The 16954-nt window shown below is 32.5% G+C and overlaps 2 protein-coding genes and 1 long non-coding RNA gene across 6 annotated transcripts; 2 read left to right on the top strand and 1 right to left on the bottom strand.

The window, feature by feature from the left end:
- The first annotated feature begins 330 nt into the window (after positions 1–330).
- On the top strand, positions 331–8884 carry LOC114177607 (elongation factor 1-alpha). 4 transcript variants are annotated; one of them, XM_028063020.1, is made up of 12 exons: positions 331–499; positions 596–918; positions 1758–1913; positions 3532–3750; positions 3991–4068; positions 5332–5867; positions 5955–6065; positions 6158–6645; positions 7030–7198; positions 7878–8117; positions 8205–8339; positions 8448–8884. In XM_028063020.1, the coding sequence occupies exons 2-12, from the start codon at positions 816–818 to the stop codon at positions 8577–8579; spliced, it is 2367 nt and encodes a 788-aa protein (XP_027918821.1). In that variant the 5' UTR covers positions 331–499; positions 596–815; the 3' UTR covers positions 8580–8884. The 4 variants fall into 4 exon arrangements, with proteins under 4 accessions (XP_027918821.1, XP_027918824.1, XP_027918822.1 ...); XM_028063023.1 differs by lacking the exon at positions 3532–3750; XM_028063021.1 differs by lacking the exon at positions 3991–4068.
- A 2307-nt stretch (positions 8885–11191) lies between these two features.
- LOC114177608 (probable xyloglucan endotransglucosylase/hydrolase protein 16) lies at positions 11192–13081 on the top strand. Its single transcript, XM_028063025.1, has 3 exons — positions 11192–11505; positions 11717–11910; positions 12468–13081. The coding sequence occupies exons 1-3, from the start codon at positions 11221–11223 to the stop codon at positions 12865–12867; spliced, it is 879 nt and encodes a 292-aa protein (XP_027918826.1). The 5' UTR covers positions 11192–11220; the 3' UTR covers positions 12868–13081.
- A 580-nt stretch (positions 13082–13661) lies between these two features.
- On the bottom strand, positions 13662–16082 carry LOC114177609. Its single transcript, XR_003603156.1, has 2 exons — positions 15870–16082; positions 13662–13927 (listed from the first exon to the last, which is right to left on the bottom strand). It is a non-coding gene; the product is annotated as an uncharacterized LOC114177609 (long non-coding RNA).
- Positions 16083–16954: the final 872 nt, after the last annotated feature.

Genomic DNA, 16954 nt, shown 5'->3' with positions numbered 1-16954 from the left:
ATTAATTTAAAAATATCTCTAAAAATATTTAATAAAAAATATCAATTTAAAAAAAATATAACTATAAAATTTATCAAATAGTGAATTGAGTCTTAATTTAGAAAACAATATTGTTCTATTTTTATAAAAATTTAGAATAAATATATAAAGACGGAATTGAATCATTTTAACCACTTTAAAACTGTTATAAGACAACGATAAAAATTAAATTAAATATTTTTTTAAAAATCTAGAACGAATCGAGAGAGAGAGAAAAATATTTGAGGAACAATTTGAGTCTCATTGAGAATTTAACCTATGTCTTATTTTCACATTCAACGAAATTACTCGTTATCATATATCTTATCATATTTAACATTATTCATTAAATCAACCCTATAATGATGAGTGATAAGTGAGATAGACGAAGGTGATGAAGTAAGGAACCCAATCGATCCCTTGCGCCTTTGCTTCGATCCACACGCATTCACTCCTTCACTCCCATTTGCGTTCCTCTAAGGTAGGGTTTTCTGAATTCCAATTCGTTTCTTAATCCAATTCATTCATCTACATTCCTCCACTCAATTTACCTCACACTCTCCTTTTCTGCGCATAGCTTTTTGCAGTTCCTTCGTCTTCTTGCTCCACAAGATGCTGTTGTAGCACTTGACGCAGTGTATCCCGTTCCTCTCTAATGAGGTTCTGGAACGGCTAGCTTTTAGTGCCCAAAACCCGTTCCTGTTAGGACATATTCGAATTGAATCGAGGATGGTTTCATTTTCTGTTTCGCCGATTTTCTAATTGATCTGCTTCACTTTTTCGTGCCGAGTGCCGCTATGCCTCGCAAAGTCAGTTATGGACTCGATTTGGACGATGACTATTACTACGATGATGATTATGACGATTATGATTATGATGATGTCGATGCAGAAGGCCATGGTTAGTTAATTTAAAACATTTTTTTCTTGCCCATAGTGATGCTCGCTGATTTGCTTATGTTATGTGGCTGCTTTCATCCGTATTTTTTTTTTCGTTTATTGAGGGTACTTCAAATTCGTGCAAGTCAGTTGATTGCAGTTATTAATTGGTAACATGTTTTCAGTCACTTCCCGGGCTTAGTTTTTTGTTGTCATTGTTGTTTTTTATTAAATGGGCTTTACCTTTTACAAGATAATTTTTTTGTTTGGTACCTTGTAGTTTTTCCATTGAAAATTTGAGAGAAGTTAGGTTTCTATTTGTAGTTATATTTGTTAGTTAATTAAGTTAGTTGGTTGAAAAAATTTGGCAAGCTGCCATTTGTAAGAAAATTAGGTAATTTGTAAGAGAACTGTCTTTGGCTTGGAAAGTGCAGTCCTTGAACTGTTTGGTGTGAATGTTAAGCTAATTACGTAGTTCAACCCTGTAATTCTGCAATAAAGATAAAATGGTTCTATCAATTGGATTTAGGGATGAGATGGAAAGAACTGTGAAGGATGGGATATCGATTGCAATAAGCTATAAATGAGATGAAAAACATATTCTATTGAATTGGAAATTCAATAATAGACTTGCAATTGGTCATTATTATCAAAATAAAAATTTATTAGTGGTTGGAAAGGAGTTAAGTTGGTTGTCAGCGACCATTACAGTGTCATTTTTTCTATATAACCAAAAAATTAACGGTGAAATAGATTAAGGAAGTATTTTTTCTACATTGGTGTTTGGGGAATGTTGCTATTTGCTGAGTTTATTTATTTCCTTATATTGTATATACCTCCTAAATTTTTCTGCTGTAACAGGAGGACCTGATACAAAGCAAGAGGCCATCAGGCCAGGTCTTTGGCAATGCTCCATCTGCACTTATGACAATGAAGAGAGTATGGCATTTTGTGATATATGTGGTGTTGTACGTCGACCCTTGCCTAACATTGGAACTTCCGACAGTAGTAAAACAGGTAATCCCGTTAATGAAGAATATTTTAGTTTATTGTTGGGGATTTTAATTTGTATTTTGTTTGACAAGGACATTACTTTTACATGGTCTAAAATCTAAATTAATCTCTCTGCCTCTTTCTATTTGTGGCACAGGGTATGGGGGTGAGGGGGGATGGAAGTTACCTTATTCATAGTCTAAGATGCTTTTGTTTTTCTGTTTTGATATGGCAAGATAGTGCTTAAAATTTCTTGGAATGTTAAGTTTGTGATTGTTATAGGTTATTAATATCAACAATTAGTCGATATGTGAAATTATATACATCTGTGGGATATTTTATTTCTATCTTCTATACCTAGAAAGTTAAGCTGGGATATAAACTAAACTTTGTTTACTACTTACAAGGATAGGCATGCTATTAGATGAGAAAAAATAGACTTCGTAAAACAAGATTGTTGTCCTTCTCACAGGGTATGATTAGATGTGGGAGGGAATCAAATCAAGAATGAAGCATGCTTTTCTGTCTGTGTTTGGTAGAATAGAAAACTGCCTTAAAATGGCTATGTCAGATGTACAGTTGTATTATCCCAATACAACTTTATAAGCAAGGTTGCCATGTGCACAATTTTATTATCCTGATACAGCTTTACAAGCAATGATGCCAGCATTCCTCTACATGCAAATTGTTCAAAGATGCAAAAACTGAACATTGACACTGTGTGCTGGCTTTATTGCTTCTATCAAAACCCTTAGAAATGAATGTTTAGGCTTTTCTCATAAAGGACACCCCGTGCTCATGAAGAGCCCCTAGAATATTCTGCCATGAGGGCTTAGTCCTGCAAACCTCACTCTAAATATCCTGTCCTGGGTCTAAGGTATTTTTATTAAGATGTCCTACATTGAATAGGAATATGGCTAAAGTGCTCCTTAAAAAGGCTTGGAAAATCCTATTCTTCTGAGCTAGTTTTTGAGAGTGAACTAGATCCAGTCCACTTCTTGACAAGAGAAAAATGCTACCATCTAACTAAAACAATTCATCTAAATTGATAAGCAATTGATTTTGGCTCATGTATTAGTTATTGTTTGGTTTTAACAACTTAGAGGGAATTCAACTCTGTTCCTGATACTGATCATTTTGCTTCATCCAAATAAAAAATTAATTAAAGTGAACGAGGATTAAAAACTTGCTATCAAATTTAAAAGAAAAATAGAGATCTAAACCTCAAACAAGGCCGAAAGAAGAAAATCTATCCAAAATTAAGTGAATCTTACAGCTGACTCGATCTTATGTCCGGGAGGTGGTTGTGAACTTGTAATTTTGAAAAACGGTAGTTATTGTAGTTCATTTTCATTGTTTCTGGTTTTTTAGCAATTTGCCAATTAATCTTTTAATATAAGGTTATATAATAAAAATTTTCTAATAAACGACATTTCAGTAGGACAAGGAATCCTCCATGGAGCAAAACCAGAACAAATACAAAGAAACTAATGACTAATTTTTTGCATATCTAAATAAGGAGACAAGGGGAGGGATGAGAGTCAAACAATATGAGAACATGTATCTGGCTGCTTAGTTTTAGGGCTACAACAATGACCACATATACATACCTATAACCTATTGAACAATGTCTTTGGTGCAGCTGAAGACATACACAAAATTCCTGGAGCATCCAAGTTGGCCAGGTCTCTTTTTCAATCATCACCACAACAGATTCCTAAAGAGGTTATATTATTTCCAAAGCCGGGTGATGGTTTTCTGACAGATGGCAATATCTTCTACAAGTTTGAGAATGTTCGGGGAGAATTTCATGAAATTCATAAAGATTTTAGTACTCAGAGCCATCCACACATAAAAATAGGTGTTGACCACTTTTGATTCAAGATGTGCATTTGATAATAAAAACATTTTCTTCTAAATTTGACATTTGAATGTCATACTATAATAATTAGGGCAAATGTAATAAGTTAAGGTTCGGAGTTTGAATTAAAACATGTCATGATTTTGTTCTTGTGGATTGCAACTCCTTGCACTAGATCAAATTACTTATTCTTTCTTTTTTAAGTACTAGTTATAAAACCACACTTTTTTTCATATACAGATCCTTTCAAGTTTGACGATCCATCCCCTGATGATGTCATTTTTACTGGTCTACATTCTTCCAAAGTGGGATTGAAAGGTATCATTCCCCTAACAAACCTAATTTGCCTGTAGAGCTCAAGTTGGAGGAAGAGTTTATATGTTGAGAGAGATAGTAGCCGTTATTTTGAACTGAACTCAAGCATATCAATTCTTTGCGGTTCACTTTTATATTTTTCATAAAATTCTTCGTTCTTTTTTAACTTTTTTAAAATAAAATGAAATATTATTACAAAGGAATACAAAATCCTAGTTTCTGACATTTCTTAATAACTTTTTGAGCACAAGTCTGAAAATGTAGCGGAGGGAGTAGTTTAGGCTCTAGCTTTTCAATTGTTTCTTATCAAAGTTGTGTCCTTGAATCACTCTTGAAAAGATTTCTTCTACTTCTTGGAGGTTGTTATAAGTTTGATATTTGGGAAAGGAATTATGTTCTAAAAGAATAATACCGTTGTGCTTGATGCCAATGGTGATGTTTCATGTATGGAGTATTGTATCTTCAAAGTTATATGGTGGTGGCAAGATTACGAGCAGAACCAGAATTCAAGGCAATATTGCTTAAGGATTATGTTGAATGCTCTTTCTGAAAATGATCGTAGGTAGTTTAGAGTCAAATTGGAAGGTCTTGCGAAGCCCTATTGTGACAAGTTGACCATCAAAACTGTAAAATAAAAAATGAAGGGTTGGTGTGTACGTCCTATGTTGCAATCAGATTTCAGAACATGAATTAGTTAATATTTAACAGAGGGAATGAACAGTTTGAGCATCCATAATATTATGCAAGCTGGGAATGGAAGACATATTAATGATCTTGAAGGAGGTGGTGTTGCAGTGTAAATGAGTTAATATTAGGAGAATCAGGTTGAAACCCTTGAATAAAGATATTTAGGTGGATTCATATAGATTGTTTCCAGATTTAGGCCTGGTTTAGTTTGTATATTTCTATCGTAGAGTATATGATGTTATCAATTTGTGAATAAGGTCAAATAAATTAGGAATTCTTCTCGTCATATTTTTTCACCACTTGTTTTGGAAGTAAATTTTATTGTTTTTTCATAAATTTATTTCATTTAATATATGGACCGAGTAATAAAAATGACATGAAAACATGGCAAGTCCAAAATTTGTTGTATGTTCAATAACAGTTTTTGCCATCTCTCATCGAGCAGTAGTATCTTTATCACTGTAACTTTTACCAAGAGATGAAGAAATATTTCTATGAAAAAACTGAATATATTTATTGTCTTCACATTCTAGTTAATGTACATAAATATTAATCTAACTTATTTATATATTTTTTCAGACAATGCTACAAACAGAAAAAGTTCGAAAATTTCATCAAGCATCAGAGAGATAAATGAACTCTCTGTTCAATCAAATGCTGAAAGTTCAAACAACTTATCTTCCTTAACGCAAAAAAGCAGGCAGGATAGTTCAGCCAAGAGCAAGCTTTCAAAAAATGTAGCAACTGGTCTGCAAGCAAGTGGTAAAACATCAAACAGCTTGCCAGGATCTCTGCCAAAAGACAAAGGTGAAAATATTAATAAAATAAACTCTTTGAAAAATGGTACAATTGATATTCAATCGAGCAAAGAGAAGTCTGGTAGTTCGTCTGCACTGTCAAAAGTCAAGGAAAGTGATAAGAATAGTTTCCCTTCTGCCAAAGATGGAAAACCGGAAAGTATTTCCAGCAATTTCAACATGACTGCTGATGTAAGATCTGGAAATTCAGACAATACTAATGCTAAGAAACCTCATTCACGTGTTTCTTATAAGCCAGAAAAATGGATGCTACCTCAACAAGCTGAAGATACATTGACTCAGCTGAATCTTGCAATTGTATGTGAATGGCAGCAATTCTTTTATATGCTCCAGAAAATAGTTCTAGGAATAAAAGTATAATATTTTTGAGTTTGTCTATTGTAGGTTGGCCATGTTGATTCTGGAAAATCAACCCTATCTGGTAGGTTACTGCACCTATTGGGACGGATTTCCCAGAAAGAGATGCACAAGTATGAAAGGGAGGCCAAGTTACAGGTATTTTCACTGTCGCTGTCTTTTTTTGTACTTTTAATGCCTGATTTTGTATGACTTAGTGCCAATTTCTGCTCCTTGTTTTTGTTAATCAGGGCAAGGGATCTTTTGCTTATGCTTGGGCACTAGATGAAAGCTCTGAAGAAAGAGAAAGGGGAATAACTATGACAGTTGCTGTTGCTTATTTTGACACCAAGAAATATCATGTTGTTTTGCTCGACTCTCCTGGCCATAAAGATTTTGTCCCGAACATGATTTCTGGGGCAACACAAGCAGATGCTGCAATCCTTGTTATAGATGCCTCGCTTGGTTCATTTGAAGCTGGTATGGATGGCAGCAAAGGGCAAACAAGGGAGCATGCACAACTTATCAGAAGTTTTGGTGTTGATCGGGTTATAGTTGCTGTAAACAAGATGGATGCTGTTGCGTACACCAAAGATCGGTTTGATTTTATAAGGCAGCATCTGGGAGCGTTTCTGCACTCATGTGGTTTCAAAGATTCTTCTCTATCTTGGATTCCTATGAGTGCCATGGAAAATCAAAATTTGGTGGCATCCCCTTCTGACACTCGTTTCAAAAACTGGTATATCTTTGATACTCAGTCTGATTTTTACTGTTCATTACAGGCAATAAAGAGGACTATGGAAAGGATGGGTTTATTTGTTTTTCTGTAAACTTCTGTTATATAGGTAATATTGTAAATATTAGTGAAAAAAGACACTGGAACTGTGCAATGGGATAGAGCCCATAGCCCTATACTGTTAACAAGGGTACTGCTCTAGTTGATTAAAATAAAAACACTGATAGCTTGGCAGCTTTTATGCTACCATATAGTCAGTGTTTATATATTGGAAATCTAGGTTTGCATTTGGTGTGATTGCATTTTAGCAAGTCAATTTCATTTTCGTTTCGAATTGTACGCAATTTATAATGCTATTAGAATTATGGTTGTGTTCATTGTGAACAGGTATGGTGGACCTTATCTGTTAGATGCGATTGACTCTCTCCAAGCTCCTACTAGAGAATTTTCAAAACCTCTACTAATGCCAGTATGTGATGTCATCAAATCAACTATGCTTGGACAGGCATCTGCTTCTGGTAAACTGGAAGCAGGAGCTCTTCGGACTGGATCTAAGGTACCGATTAGGAAATGTTATGTCTATTGATGTGTTATCAAATTAAAAATTTAAATTTGGTACACTCCAACAAATTAGATTATTTACTGATATGAAACTGAGTTCCTGCCAGGCATATTAATGTCAGATAAATATATCATTCCCAGTGTTTTTATTGTATGTACTTGGTAGAGAATAAAATAAATATGTTGAAAAGGACTCAGTAAAAATCCAAGGACCAAAACTTTGTAATTGAATTTACATGCACTATCAGTATAAATGTTTTGGTACAAACTTCCTCTTAGGTTTTACCATTTACTAGATTAGTATCCTACAAATTAATATATTGAGGGGATATGGTAGATTTTTGTTGAATGTTTGATTAAAAATATTTTATGCTTACAGTATATATAAATTAAACTCGAAACTTGTGAAGTTTTACTATTTATTATGAAACAACTGTTTACTTAATGAACTTATTTCATACAGTTATTTTTAAACGTGTCGTTTTCCCCCTGGCTATTTGGTTACACAATGCTTAGGCTACAAAGGATGTTTACCTACAACTTTTATCCTGGAAATTTGTGTAGCATGAAAATTGAGAAAATAATGTCTCAAAGGGCACAGCTTTTTTTCTTAGATTTTATTACGTGACATGAATCTGTTTCCCCTATAACTATTTTTTTTTATAAAATTGTAGGTCTTAGTTATGCCTTCAGCTGTAGTGGGAACAGTACGCTCATTGGAGCGTGACTCTAATGCCTGCACTGTTGCAAGAGCTGGAGATAATGTAGCTGTAACATTGCAAGGTGTCGATGGAAATCAGGTGATGGCAGGAGATGTACTATGCCATCCTGACTTTCCTGTTGCAGTTGCTAAGCATTTGGAGTTGAAAGTGCTAGTGTTGGATGGTGCAAGTCCAATATTGGTGGGCACACAGGTTTGTTCTATTCAAATGACGTTCACTTTATTTTCCATTTTATTCTTGGAGAAAAAAAAAATCAATTTTCTTATTGAATATCTGCAGTTGGAGTTTCATATACACCATGCGAAGGAACCAGCTAGAGTTTCAAGAATATTGTCACTACTTGATCCCAAGACTGGTAAGGTGACCAAAAAGTCGCCTCGTTGTCTCACTGCAAAGCAAAGTGCAGTAATTGAGGTGAAAAATCAATTCAAAACTCTGTTTCAATGATCTTCACTTTTTTTTAATCTATGATTCCTGGGATTAGCAAAACTTGGAATGACTTTTATTATATCTGATTTTTAGGTGGTTTTGAATGAGTCTGTCTGTGTGGTAGAGTTCTCTAGTTGTAAAGCTCTTGGAAGGGTGTCCCTAAGATCCATGGGAAGAACAATTGCTGTTGGAGTTGTGACAAGAATAATTGAGGACGAAGGTTAATTTATTGCATCATCAAACAAGATAAAACGATACCAAGAAGGAGCTCTCAACATACCATGTATCTTTGTTTGCCATCACAGTTTATATTAAGTTATGCTGCCAGCAGCTATACAACTCTCGATGAGGTTCATGGGTTAATATGTGAATTATTTAAGAATGGTGAAGTTTTGTGTTGTGTTTTCACCATATATGTATCATACGAGGGCGTGCTGTACCATAGAAACTAGTCGAACGAAGAGATAGAAGAGTATGTCAGATGCAATTTATTTAATTCATAACGCGTAGATTGATCTGCATATCTATAATCACATCTGTAATCACTGCATGTCTTGTTTAAATTTTGGGTTTGGAAATTTCTAGGCATTTTCCATGGGAAAAACATTATTTCTTAACTGCTGTCTTTTTTGTGTATGTGATGTGTGGGTCCCTGAATGATCTGGATAAATTACTCTTTTGTTTTCCTTTTTGGTAAGGAGTAGAGTTTTAGATCAATAGTTATATGAAGTTTTCAAAAATAATTAGAAACGCGTCATTAAGTTTACCTAATATAATTTTTTCTTTACTTTTCTTTTTTCATCAGAGAATATTATGAGAAAGTTGTCTTTTGTTTTCACAATTTATTTCAAATGTATTCTTACAGGTCTCAGTGTAAGTGAAGCTCAAATATATTATTCTTCATGTTTTAAGACAGTTTCTGGTGGAAGAATGTTCACAAAAAAGTTTAATATTAATTTTATTTGTGAAGATTTTGAATATAAAATGGAAGTTTATGGGTTTCGAAAACTTGAAAAGAAGATAATAATGGGAATGAGAATAAGTTTACTTAGTTTTAAAGTAGAGTAAGTTTAATTGAGAAAAAAGGTGAAAGAAATTAATCACTTAATTCAGATATAAGGAACTAGTATGATGAAGGCAATATTGACGAGTCATTTTATTATATACAAGTCAAGTCCGAAGGGAACTAGACTTGTTTTGTTTATATAAATTTTATTTAATTGTTTCAAATTTATGATAAATTTGAGTACCTTTAAAATTTCAATCGATTTTTTTTGGGTTTATTGACTAATAATTTTTTTATATTTTTTAATTGAACTTCTATTATTTAAATTTTTTGTTAATTAGGTAATGTGATTGTAATTTTATCCTTTATTTTTATTTTTCTTGTATCAAGAACAAATTATTTTTATTGTTTTCATTTAAAATGTGTTAGATAACAAGGACGATTTCATTAATCGTAGCAATGAAAACCATTGTAGAGTATCACAACTTCATTACTTCACATGTTTTCAATGAGAATAATAAAAGTCATTTGTTATTCTACATATTTTTATATTAACCAGAAAACCTCATATTTTTTAACACGTAGAGATAAGTAAAAATGATGATGAAACAAGATAACAATCATCATTCTAATCAACTAACAGATAAATTATACAATAAGAACTCAATTGAACAATATAAAAAATTTAATAAATCAAGAAAATTTACTGATGATTTAATTAGAAATATTCAAATCTACCGTAGACATGAAACTTAATGAAGTCTGTAAATTTTGAAGATAAAAGAAATATAAAAGGGAAGGTAAAGATAAATCTATTTTGCTCTATTTTTTAAATGATTTTTTTCTTAATATTTTGATTATATAGCTTAAAAAGAATTCAAATGTGACTAATTTAAATATTTTTTTATCAAGTAAAATGTTGATTAAATTATAATAAGAATTAAGCTATTACACTAGTACCACTCCAGATGATATAAAGATGGTGATTTGGAATCGAATAGATTGCTTGACTTGTATGAGTTAGGAGGAAAAAATCACATGCAAATGTACACCTGTAACCTTATTTTGAGTTACTTTGCCAAGTTCTCAATCCACCCACCTATAGTCATTACCTCCTTTATACCTCAATATATATATATTTGCTCTTCAAAGAAAAGGCAACCCAAAATCAATGCCATTGCACTCTTCATTCAATTGATTATGCTGTGAAATAACAAATCCTCTAAAACAGACTAAAATTTTGGACATTCTCTAATCACTTACGTACAATCCAAGCTAACACACGCATACCAATAATCAATTGTAACAAATACTCAAAGTTATTATGTTTCATCAAATTCGTTTATAGGACTTAAATTAGAGATATCAAAATGGGTTTCAACCCGTGAACCAATCCAACACACTACAGGCTTGAGTTGGATTGGGTTGAGAAAATTTCAGATTTTTCAAAGGTGGATTGATCTCAACCCGGCTTACTTAACCCACGGATTCGAATCGGGTTGAAAGTAGGTTAACCCACAAACATATTTCTACACTTTTTTTAATTTTTTTTAATAATTATTTATTATTCCTGATTATATAGTTTCACAATTTTATATTTTTAAAATAATGATCTTATTCTATAGGTGACAATCTATAAAATAAGTAATGATTTTAACAAAGATAACTCTTTAACATCCTTGATTCATGACCTTCCGAGGAACCCTCTTAATTATTAGCTAAATTCATCCAATTGCCACCTTATTTCCTTCCATTTTGCCTTCACCAGTTAATGAAACGTCTAGTGCACCAAAACATCATTTTTCTCTCTATAAAAAGACTATCTTCTCAAACTTTAAATCAGAAAATTTTCAACCAAATATGGCAATACGTGAGACATATCTGAGAGTTTCAGCTCCATTGCTGGCCTATCACTTGATGTGTCTCTTTGGAGTCATTGGTGAGGGTAATTTTTATGAAGACATTGGCATCACTTGGGGTGAACAAGGTGGTGTGAAGATACTAGGTAGCAACTTTCTCATGCTTTCTCTAGATCAGTTTTCTGGCTCTGGCTTTCGATCCAAGGCACAATATCTGTATGGAAGAATAGACATGCAGCTTAAGCTTGTCTCTGGCAACTCAGCTGGCACTGTCACTGCATATTATGTGAGAAATCTTCAGTTTCTGTTCATGCATATCATACGAGAAATCCTTGTCTGCATTAAACCAGCCAACATTAAATAATCATATGAATCTTGGCCACAAAAAATTTCTATATATCTATTGTTACACATGCTTAGGCAGAAGTGTTTACAACATTGTATAGATTTTATGATGTTTTTTTTACTGAGTTTATGTGTCATGCATGGTGATGCAGCTATCTTCTGAAGGGCCAAATCATGATGAGATAGATTTTGAGTTTTTGGGAAACATCACTGGAGAGCCCTACATAGTCCACACCAATATCTACACCCAAGGTATAGGCAATAGAGAACAGCAATTCTACCTTTGGTTTGACCCCACAAAACATTTCCACACTTACACGATTGTATGGAACCCTCAACGAATCATGTAAGAAACATAAAGCTTTCATTGTTCATCTATCCTATATTTTACTATTTATATCCAAGTTAAATATGTTTTATATTCCTTAAGTTCAGTGAAAACTGGAATCAGTTTCTCTATAAAATTTTGGTCTAATTTAATCTTTTAATTTTAAAAATGATTTATATCCTTTTAACCAAATCTTATTAAGTTTATTTGACATTTTAAACGCGTTTTTTAGTTAACATTAAAGTAAAAATGTGTCAAATGGTAAAAACAACTCAAATGTTATTATGAAACACGTTTGAAACATCAAATAAACTTAACAAAATTTGATTAAAAAAACTAAATCCACGTATTTTTAAAGTTTAGACTAAACGGAGACAAAATTTCGAAAAGAGACTAATTCCAATTTTTATTTAAAGTTAAGTGATCAAAAACATATTTAATCCTTATATCTATTATCTTTACAAAATTATATATGTTGATTAAAACAAAAGTGAAAATTTTCATGGAAGCATCTCTGTTCCACATGCAATGCATAGCTACTCCACTGATCCTCTATGTTTCAACATTTTGGCTAGTTTCTTGGTAGATAACATCCCTATTAGAGTCTTCAACAACTATGAATCCAGGGGAGTTCCATTTGCTAGCAACCAGCCCATGAGGCTGTACTCCAGTCTATGGTGTGCAGAGCAGTGGGCAACAAGAGGAGGGCTTGTGAAAACAAATTGGTCCTATGCTCCTTTCAGAGCTTACTATAGGAACTTTGATGCAAAAGCATGTGTGTGGTCCAAAGGGTCATCTTCATGTCCTTCAAACTCAGTTGCCACAACTCATAATAATACTTGGCAAGTTCTTGATTTGGATGCTTATGGTAGAAGAAGTCTGAGATGGGTGCAAAAGTATTACATGATTTACAACTACTGCACAGATTACAAGCGATTTCCTCAAGGTCGACCTCGTGAATGCAGGCTTTCTTGATTCTCTTGAGTGTGGAATAAGTAAATTCTAGATTAATTTGATTCTTTTAGTTTGTGTATTTAAATGTTCCACTCAAATACACGGTTCAATGAGTTCAATTTAGTTTACTTTTGCTTGCTTGAACTGTTAATTGTATTTGTTTGTTTACTTGATTTTTCCAATTCTGAACAGTGTAAAATTCCAAAACGAAGTAAATTCTTAATTTTAAAGGTATTCCAACCATACAATTTGATTTACAAACAGTTCTATTATGTTTTTACAAGTTTAAGCATGATAATTGATGCATTATCAACAACTGTAAGATCAAGAAAGACTCATTAAATATGACGTAATAACATATCAAAGTTTTGTGATTTTCAATAAATTCCAGTCAATGGTATACCTGTTCAAAAAAGTTTGTTGAAATAGTTTCTAAAGTTTTCTGGTGTTGCAGTTTCAATACAAAGAATGATAATAATTTCTTCTAGCGAGAAGTTAATTAACTTCACATGAGGCATGATAACCAGTTAAGCAAGCGAGTCTACACTCCAACAAACTCAAATGGTGTGAAAGTTGCATAAGAAAGCTTTTATCTGCTTTGTGGGATGTTCATGCACAAAAAGAATTCTTTGGGTTAGAGAACATGGAAACAACTCATGAGGAAGAAACAAATATTAGAGAATACTGAAAAATTGCTTAGTATGGAAACATATAGCTGCAAGGGTGAGGGAAAAAATGAGGTCAGAAGTTGGTGCTTCTACTTAGCAAACCTAACAGAGGAAACAATGAAGTCAAAAGAAAAAAAACTATAAGCATTTAAAGTAGGAAAGTTCAAGCGGCCACTATATATAGCAAATCGATGTACAACAAATGATTGATCCAGACTACATCAAACAATGTACAAATAATTCAATAATATATTACATATAAATTAAACTACTAGGACCAATGGCTTCATTCCCTATTCCAAACTTCAGGCATACCAATCCATAACTCCAATACCTTCAAGCGACAAAAAATCTTTCATGTGTTAAACAAGATGATCGATTCCTTGTGCCAGCCATCACAAATTTCGCCAAACCTGTAAAGTTCATGAGAAGTGGTAGCGCCACAATTTTAGAAGTAAAACAAAATGTTGAGGACATCAAAACAGTTATGTCAGGGAAAAGAAAACTAATGCCAGATTGTTGCCTACAAAACATAAATAATAATTAATATAAGGAAAAAAAGGATCATACAGAAAAAAGGAGGATAAGATACCATCAAAAGAAAGAAGAAAAATCAGTACATTAGGAAGAAAACAAGACATTTACAAATGCACACACACACACATGATGAGAAATCCATCTTGGCCATACAATCACAATAGAAGGTCAGGGATTAAAATTATAAGTAAAATGATTCTAGCCATACCTATTTCATTCCAGTGTAGCTACCCATATGTCTGAACTGTACTTAAGATTTTTCAATCCTATTTCACATAACCAATCTCTGTTTCAATCCCACCCCACCTCAACCAGACCCATCTTTTATCTTCACACTATCAGTATCCAGCTTTGCTTCACACAACACAAGGTTTCATGTTCAATTGTATGTTATTACACCATTACCAGTTTGTAAACTTTTTACATTGCATCCTCTACCCTTGGCGTGTGTTTGCCACAGTCAGAAAAGTCTCTTCACATTAATTCCATTTTTCAAATAACTTCCACCAAAAGGACCAGAATGATAAACGATTTTCGTTCATGAATACTATATCAATTTCTAGTGAAAAAAAAAACTTTCTTGAATTCCTTTCAGTTGAACTTCCATCTCCTAGTATGCTGGCTACACCAATCTCCTGGTTAACTCAAGACTAGTTACTCTGTTGATCATACACTATTCAATTAATAATGAGTAAGATTTTCTGCACATCAGGTATTTTGCTCTTTTGTCCAACTCCAAGTACTAACATACAACGGTGGATATAAGCAATAGCTTGGTCAAATTGTGTATTTACTATGAGAATATTGCCTAACAAGCTTGTGATGTTTATTTTAAAAGAGAAACAAAATCAGTATACATGGGTACATTCAAGGAAACACATTGGCAAAACATAACAATTGCAAGCCCCTCCAAACTTTTTCCAACTACCCAAAATCACATATATCTTGAACTTGGTCATAACAATGGAACAATTGGAGAAAACAAAATGGAAAAAAAAAATGGATTCATGAAGAAATAATTTGTTTTAGTAGGCCCCACTCTTGGAACTCCTTGCATTACCCATCCACCAAGTAAATGTTTGCAATACAAAGTAGCATTTTTACCTCTGCTCTAATAACCTGTCTCTTGGACAAATCTTCCATCAATATGCACAAGCGCATGAACTCTCAAGAAGGTAACATAAAGAAACAATCACTAAATATATTAACCCACTGAGGATGGATGCTGCACACAATCTTATTCAACCATAAACTCATATACTCGTTTCTTCCACTACCTTCTATCCATTAAGTATCAAGGATATACACTACTCATCAACCTTTATCTTCTCTACCTTCCTTCCATTAAGTAGTAAAGATAAAAAATACTCATCATCAATTTTTTTCTTCTCTACCTTCAATCCATTAAGTAGCAAAGATAAATAATACTCATCAATCTTTTTCCTAACATTCATATAAGCACGTCTATTAAGTTAAATCACTACATTAATCAAAGAAATACTCTTAAGAATAAACTAGATCAAATCCTTGGCCAAAAGACTGTATGCTCTAGTACCAAGAATAACAACATAAAGATACCCAAGAGGAGTACTAGTATAGTTGCACAATGAAAATGAAAGGAAGACTCACATCAGAAATGATGGTAATAAACTCATAGTGATAGTGCTCAGTGAGAGACACAACAAGTTCAGAACCAAAGAAGAAGCTTTGTATTAAAACTCAAAGGAAAAAACAAAAAAGATAAGTACTTTCACCATCAAAACTAAAACCCTATGAGAACAGAGCATGAAACAGAAGGAGGAGAGGGAAAAGAGTAACCTTTGGAGCAGAAAGCACGTGTTGAGGAAATGGGTATGAAAAATGCCATGGGATTGGGAAAGTGAGTTTTTATTATCTGAAGACAAACAGCAGAGATAAGAAGAGAGTGCAGGCAGATGAGACATTATATTACAGAGAAGTGTGTGTGTGAGAGAGAGAGGTTCTTTCTTTTTCCGAATTCCGAGGTAATGTATACGGTTTGAAAATGAAAAGCCCCACCTTTAGTTGTATTGTGTTGTGTGATGTGCACCCATAGTCTTTTCTTCGTGTTATGTTGTGGCTAATGAATTTAAAACATGCACTTTTAATTAAAAAAAAAACTAGTGAAACAAATAATTTGTATGTAAGAATGTTCATTATTAATTGATGATAATAATATATTCATGATACATAATTCTTAAGATATGACTTAATACTGCAATGCCACAAAGAATTTCTATAATTTCAAGAACTAAAAACACATAATATTTGAATTGTTTATAATTATATTTTCTTATTTTTTTAATAAATATTTTCTATGAAAAAAAGTAAAGAATATTATATTTTAATATTTATATTTAGATAAATTAATTAATTTTAAGATAATTTTTTTCATTTTATAAATATTTATTTTAAAATATAAATTTTTTAAAAATAAACTTTAAAAGATATTAGTCAAATTTAAATATTCAAATAAAATTTAATAATTTAATTTCTTTCATTTTTTAAGTAGATATCAAATTCAACTACTTTTAGTGGCACCGAAAGAATTAACAAATTATTAATTTATTGTTCGAAGAAAAAAAGTTAAGAATATTAGACTCTCGTTTCATAAATATGATTAGTCATTTAGTTTTAATTATTAAATATATTGAAAGTTAATTTTTGGATTTTTTGAATTGTGATAAAGAGAGTGTGTAAATATTGATAGTATTAATAAATTGAGTAGAATAAAAAATTTATCTTCTTCTATGCCTTGTGTCACTATTATGTTGTCTATTTAATATTTAATGTCCTCTAAGTACTCTTTTTATTTAGATTTATGCTCATTTTTATAGCTTATAACCTGAAGACTTCAAATTCAGTGTGATTTCTCTGCTCTTAGT

Source organism: Vigna unguiculata, chromosome 3 (assembly GCF_004118075.2).
Source record: "Vigna unguiculata cultivar IT97K-499-35 chromosome 3, ASM411807v1, whole genome shotgun sequence".
In the NCBI taxonomy this organism is placed as follows: Eukaryota; Viridiplantae; Streptophyta; class Magnoliopsida; order Fabales; family Fabaceae; genus Vigna; species Vigna unguiculata.
The sequence above is the reverse complement of the archived record's forward strand: the minus strand, read 5'-3'. Positions and strand labels throughout refer to the sequence as shown.